Below are 7,650 nucleotides of genomic sequence, written 5' to 3'. Positions count from 1 at the left end.
GATTATAATGTTGATGGTGGTGTGGTGACGACGATGATGATAATGGTGGTGTGGTGATGTAGGACTACATAATAGATAGATAGATAGATAAATAGATAGATAGAAGCAGGGAGTCAGATGATGAGAAGGTGTTGTGTCTGCGAGAATCGAGCAGTGCTAAACCTGCTTACACACTCTTAACACTGAGGAAAGCTGACGACAGCGGCCAGTAAGGAGATGATGCAGTTAGCTGTCAGCAGTCCTCTCGTGAACAAAGATCTGGTAACCATGCACACACATATACACACATACTCACACACAGGCTCCTTAAGCTTTCCATCCACGAGGAACACACGTGACACACCCCTGCTACACCAGATTTTAGGAATGAGAGAGTAGAAGGAGACAAGCGACCCTAGAGACAGGTCACGGAAGAAGGGCTTAGCGATTTGAGAGAGAGAGACAGATAGCGAAACAGGGAGGTAGCTACCCGGGACTTATATTCGTTCCGTGTGAGAGACTTGTTAATATTTCCAAGACAAATAAAAATAGTCCCATACTATTCTTTACCTCTCCTGTCACTACATGACATTTGGTGGGGAAGCTACTACAAGATATAAAAGCCGCTCGACCACAAGTCTAAAATATACTTCTCTACAAGTAACTACAAAGTTTTTATGACATTTGGTGGCAGCAGTGGGATAAATGTCATAAAAACTTTGTAGTTACTTCTATCTATCTATTTATCTATCTATCTATTATGTAGTCCTACATTTGCTCGGCCGCGTGAAAATGGCATACCATCGACATTTAATAGTTATAACATATTAATACATACTACATACACATTATAATGAACTTATAAGCTAATTAAGTGAAATACATAATATTGTAAAGTAACATAATTGTATGAATATTGTATACATATATTATTCATTGTAAATAGTGATTATTCAGTAATATTACATTTTAAATAAGTTGTATACATATTTGAATAAATGCATTAAAGTAAATTATTTAACTGTAATACAGTATGTACTTGGGATATTATAGTGAAATGCATACATGCAAGAATAAAAATAGTTTAAAATTAAGATTATTGTAAGAGTTATTAATATTTCATTCAAAGATAATGGTACTGGTCTGTCATATATGGGTCATTCTTCTTTGTATTATTTTTATGACAGTGACGATGGTGATGATATTGGTGATGGTGGTGTGGTGACGATGGTGATGATCATGGTGATGGTGGTGTGGTGACGATGGTGATAATATTAGTGATGGTGGTGTGGTGACGACGATGATGATGATTTTTTTTTTTTCCTAATTTCCTGTGTCTGTACCAGCTTGACACAAAATCGTAAATTGGATGTGGACCCGTTATTACAGGTACATTAAGAAGCACAAGGAAAAGCAATCCAATATCATTTAGAGAGTTGTGTCAGTGAAAGCAGTGAAAGTCTGTCTCACGTTTTTCTTTTTTGTTTTTTCAGGAGTCATGGATATTTTCATGACACTTAAAATTGCGTGACTGTGCATACTACAATTACCAATTAGAAAGGCCTTGCAAAATAACTGGGAAATAGTGTTCAGTATTCCACTTCTAAGATACGTAGAGATTTAAGGAAACACGTAGTGAAAGCAGAGTTTATATTTGGTAAAGATAAACATTAGTGAAGGTTGTAAAGTCAGAAAATATATTGGGTGCCTTTTTTTTTATTTTTAAGTTTGACAGAAAACATTACATGAGGTTTTTGAAAATTTGGCTCGTAGACTGAAGACATCTGTTTTAATATTTTGATCTTGAGAATAGAATTGAAATTTAAGTTACAGGGAAAATCTATTATTCAAATCCAGAGGGAGAAAAATCAAGAAGGGAAAGAGTGTAAAAATCAGAGAGGAAATTCGTGTGAGGTGACAAGATAGAAAAGTATTGGTAAAAAACGAGAAAGGAAAATATTGGTGAAAGACGCGGGGGAAAGTATTGGTGAAAATCAGTGTATCTCCCTTGCACCACTTGTGAGGCTAGCGAGAGTTAGCTTTAATAAGTGGGAGAGAGAAAAGTGAGATAGCGAGAGAGAAAGAGCATGTCCCCCGTGGCTCAAACCCCAGGAGCTCTCTCTCAGCCCGAACACATGGATGCTACACAGCCCGACAACCAGACCCCACCTCATGCAAATGGTGAGTAGAGAGAGAGAGAGAGCTGCGAGTGTCAGTGTGTGTGTGTGTGTGTGCATCATAATACTTTAATATCTGCACTTGACATTGCAGCAAGTGAGGGGTTGAAATGCTAATCCCACTTCAGTTGAGGCTATGTTGCAATGCAGTTGGTTTTTCCTCTTCTCCCCTAATACACACACACACACACACACACACACACACACACACACAGAGGGAGAGGTTACAGCCTCTTCTTGGAATAGCCATAAAAGTTGAGTAAGATTATAAAGAGAACTAATTTTTAAATATTAAATATGGCCTGTTTGGTTGTTTATTGCTTCTTTTTGGGTCGCTTAGAAGGCTTCGTTCCAGGTGATCAGAATTTGTACCTTTGGCTACCAGGTGTGAAATGAGGTAGCCTATTTAGCCTGTAATAACCAGGTGTCGTTTTCTTTGCTCTTTTCACTTTAACTTGACCTTAAATTATCGTCTCATTATCTTGAATGGTGAGTTGTAGCAGTTGATTAACATTAGTATGATGCTTGTCAGGAAGAACTCCCTTGACAGTGATGTTGAACTGTAACATTGTCTTTTTCTGTCAATGAGCTACGTGAAATAAGATACAACTCAATGAAAATCTGGGCCACGTTACGAAGAAAGAAGAAGAAGAAAAAAAAAAAAGTATAGTCGACTCCAGAGGGTTTGTAGCACCTCTTCCTTGGCGCTTGATTTTGCATACTATTCTTTGCTGTTCGCTTGGAGAGAGAGAGAGAGAGAATTTTATTAATATAGTTTTTCGTCATAGCTATCTGTGACCTTAAGAACGCCATTTGTATTCTTACACCTCATATGTAACTATTAAGGGGCAATTTTCAACGCTCTAAGCATGGGTGAAAGAGAGAGAGGAATAATAGTATAGTTGTTGCCATGCCTGTGTGACCATCAAAACCCCATTTGTAGCCTTAAAGCGTCTTAAACATTACGGTGCCATTTTGCGACGCCTTAAGCATGGGTGTGTGAGAAGGCGTAAAACTAGGCGACATTCTTGCCCTGTGGCTCTCCTTTTACTTCTCTCTGTGATCCACTTAATACCATTTGCCGTGTTCATGCGTTGGCACCTCTCCCTGTACCCTGCCACCACGCCACGCTCACATGTTCTCTCTCTCTCTCTCCCTCTCTCTCTCTCTCTCACACACACACACACACACACACACACACACACACACACACACACACACACACACACACACACACACACACACACACACACACACACACACACACACACACACACACACACACACAGGCTCATGCTAACACTTGCACACGTGCATACCTGCACACTAACTCACAGCTGCGCACACACTCCGATCCCTGTTGCTTACTACTTTCCCATCATTACACTTACACACTTGTTTGACACACACTTGCACACTTATTTCACACGCACACACATCTCTAACATCTTTGCACATCAGTCTCCATTTAACGTTTACACATTCACACTTGTATCTGTGCACACTTTCACAACACACTCATTCCACACTCACAGCTGCGCCCTTACATACTTGCACACTTAGGCATGCCTACGCAGTCATACTAGCAGGCTGGATCCCTTTTCACTCTCATACCTACATGCCTTGCTCATCCTTATCATGCTATCAGCTCCTAAATTTACACATTCACATTTGCTGCGTTTTAGGGTACTGTATTTTTACACTTACATACTTAAATTTCACACTCACCCACATAGTCACTTTGGTGCACATTTAGGTTCACTTCACACACACACACACACACACACACACACACACACACACACACACACAGTTTCATTTAACTTTTACACCTACATATTCACGCACATGACACACTACTATCACACCTACACACTCGCATCATTGCACAGTCCAGTTCCCCTCACAGTCACGTCTACACACACACTTCCATACCCATACACACCACTCTAGCACTTCACACACTTCCATACTCATACACACTAACACTACACACACGCACACCATAGCTCACTCCACTCACACTTGCACACACACCAACACACTACACACCTATATGCACACTCTTCACCATCTCTATATTCACCCTTCCATAGGTCTAAATCTTCACTCTCATTTTCACCCCTCTCACTCATGCATATTAACAGGCTTCTTGTAACCTAATATTAAGCCTTACTGTACCGTAAATCTTGTTGGCTTAGTTTCTCTTATGGGTAAGTTTCTCACACACACACACACACCTCTCTCTCTCTCTCTCTCTCTCTCTCTCTCTCTCTCTCTCTCAAATATTCATGCTATTTTGGTGGACATTCACTCTCGCTCATTCACTCCTCTCACCCAGTCACAGTTGCATTCACCTTGTTTCTTTTTCTCATTTTTACTCATAACTTCCTCGCAGGCAGTCGTTTCTCTCTCTCTCTCTCTCTCTCTCTCTCTCTCTCTCTCACTTTGTTACTCATGTATTCACCGTACCTCACTACATTCATTCACCCTTTCTCACTTACATTCTCACCCTCACTCACCCTTTTATCAGCATTCATATTATGTCACCTTATTCTCCTACTGCTTAATCTTTATCATCTCACTCACACTGAAGTTCTCTTAAAGCCATACCTTCTCTTTCCCTCACACTGTCATACTTGTTATTATGTTTTCACCTCCCCATTCCTCACTCATGCCCAGTTTGATTCATTTCATTCACTCTGGCCCAGTTACTATTTTCTCTCATTTCCAACCCTTCACTCATATCCACAATACGTCACCTTATTCACTCAGACTGTCTCCCTCTCTCATGCTCTTACTGACAGACTTCACCTTATTCACTCAGTCTGTCTCCCTCTCTCATGCTCTTACTGACAGACTTCACCTTATTCACTCAGTCTGTCGCCCTCTCTCATGCTCTTACTCACGGACTTAACCCCTCATAGTCTTGCCACAGTGATTCCCATTGTACGTGACATTCCATTCATTCTCCGACTCGCAGGTCACTTGAAGTTCACCGACCTTACCTATCTGCACAGCCAAATGCCAGTCATCTTCATCATCGTTGTCGTCGTCGTCACCATCATCATCATTATGATCATCATCATTATCATCATGATCATCATTATCATTATCATCATCATTGTTGTCGTCGTCGTCGTCACCATCATCGTCATTATCATCGTTGTCGTCGTCACTGTCATCATCATCTTTGTCGTCGTCGTCATCATCATCATCATCATCAGCAGCAGCAGCAGCAGCAGCATACTTTCTCAGCTGTCACGCCAATAACCTAATCATACTTCATCCCTATCACAGACACACTACCCTCACCCACTCCAGACCACTGTTACACTCATTCTATAATCTTCCAAATCATAGACTGCTCAGTGGCCTGTATTCTCTTTGAGCTACCGATTTACCCATATACACTAAATGTTCTTTAGTATGTTACTCTTATCGAATCTCGGTCTATGTTTTCCTAGCTTAGAGACTTTTACTTGTCCCTCCTCTTTAAGCGATTGATTTTGTTTGTATATTAAGAGAGAGAGAGAGAGCGTAAGGATCGACATAAATCTGCGCATAGTACTAAAGACAGTTTTTTCCTTTGCAGGTGAGTTGATGCGGTGAGATGGGAGAGTGATGGAGTAGCACGGTACCGGTAAGTAGGAACTCGTCACCCTAAGTTGAGTCAGGGTTGGTTTAGGATACTTAAGGTTTTGATAAGGCCATTTCATCCACTAGGAATCAGTCACGTGTTTTCCTTTTTATTGTTGTTATTATTATTATTATTATTATTATTATTATTATTATTATTATTGTTCGTGTGCGTGTATCCCATTCGACTCTTGGCATAGAATAGGACATCCGTTCCTTGAGATCCAGCCGTCTTTCTGTGCGTCACCAGTAGACCAACCACCATACAGCGCTAGAGTCCTGTCATGCAGCCATCGACAATTGGTTCAAATAGATCCACCTCGAAAAGGGTGTCCAGGCAGCTCTTCACCCTCACTCTCTCCCCGTCCCCTCCCACTCCGGTAAATAAGTGAATAAGTAAATAAAAGATAAAATAAGTCTCAAGTTGTCGTCATATTACATTTCCACGTATCCTCAACCCCCCCCCCCTCCATACTTATTCGCCGCTCACCACACACACTCTTTCATAGTCAAATTTATCCACATTTCCTCACACACACACACACACACACACACACACACACACACACACACACACACACACACACACACACACACACACACACACACACACACACACACACACACACACACACACACACACACACACACACACACACACACACACACACACACACACACACACACACACACACACACACACACACACACACACATCCTGCCTCACTCTTACCACACCAACTAACATATCTCTGTCACACCTACACACCTCTAACTAACTCACCCTCACCCACCTAGGCTCATCCCTTTATTTTTTAGCATTCTTCATAGCTTAATAGAGGTCGACGCAAGAATATGATACAAAGGACATAGTTTCCTGACCATATTGCCTTCCCGATTGCTTTTGTAGTGGAATTATTGGCATTGCTTGTTAAGTCGTTGTTAGCTTGTTTTTGTTGAGTTTTATTGCCAGTAGGTTTCCCTGATTTCAAGTTGAACTGGTCATTTTTATGTTTGGAAATGTGTTGGTCATTGTACTCAATTTCTTGAGAGAAATTAAGCTCTGTATTACCTGGATGGCAAATGAGATGTATATTCAGTTCTGTCAAACACTCATATCGTCATTGGTAGATCATGAAGTGGTAGAGTGGTGTGTGTGTATGTTTGTCTGTCTGTCTGCGCATGCGAGATCTATCCGGATGATTGATAGTTTTGCAATGAACGTTACATCTGTTCACGTTTTCCTCTATCCTGTATTTAAAGACTCTAGGCGTACACTTGAATTTGAAGTTACTGGATATTGTTGTTGTTGTTGTAACGTTTCGAGCTGTATTTCATAAACAGACAGCAGGTGCACAGACAGTAAAGTGTACGTTCTGAGGCAAGAGGTCGCTTAGTATTTCACTTCGTCTACTCGTACAGTTACGGCAGGTCCATCACACTCCTCCCTGACGCACGAGAAACAGCAAGCCTCTCTAAGCCTAGGAGTATTAGCCAGCAGAGGATAGTGTGAAGAGGAACGGGGAAATGTTTTATTCAACTTGGTAAAGTCCTTGTATTGAAGGAGTTTATTAAGGGAGTAAGTAACCCCAGCAGCTCGAACTGTCTGTTCTAATCTTATCACCCCCCCCCCCCCCCCCCCCCCCAAAAAAAAAAAAAAAAAAAAAAAAAAAAAACGGATTAAAAAAAAGGGGCATAACTCGGTTCGGTAGGTTCCCGTCTTCATATGTGACCTCCTTTTTTTAGAGTATTTTTGCTGATATGACGATTTTATTTCACTTTGGAAGAGGTCCGTCCTTGGTAGTAAATGATTTGTAGAAGGTATTCGTACACACCAGTTTCAAAAGTCTTTCCT

The 7,650-nt window shown here is 41.0% G+C and overlaps 1 protein-coding gene across 4 annotated transcripts in view; it reads left to right on the top strand.

Annotated features, from left to right (window-relative positions):
• The first annotated feature begins 1,843 nt into the window (after window positions 1-1,843).
• LOC145407459 (uncharacterized) overlaps window positions 1,844-7,650 on the top strand; it is a 564,352-nt gene continuing 558,545 nt past the window's right edge. For all 4 annotated transcript variants that reach the window (XM_080278390.1, XM_080278388.1, XM_080278391.1 and 1 more), the window contains exon 1: window positions 1,844-2,160. In XM_080278390.1, the coding sequence (XP_080134516.1) occupies window positions 2,067-2,160 (94 nt within the window). In that variant the 5' untranslated portion in view covers window positions 1,844-2,066. The remainder of the gene's footprint in view (window positions 2,161-7,650) is intronic.

The sequence above is a fragment of the Coenobita brevimanus genome, chromosome 73, assembly GCF_032717465.1.
Source record: "Coenobita brevimanus isolate Jiangsu-jjx chromosome 73, ASM3271746v2, whole genome shotgun sequence".
Lineage (NCBI taxonomy): Eukaryota > Metazoa > Arthropoda > Malacostraca > Decapoda > Coenobitidae > Coenobita > Coenobita brevimanus.
The sequence above is the reverse complement of the archived record's forward strand: the minus strand, read 5'-3'. Positions and strand labels throughout refer to the sequence as shown.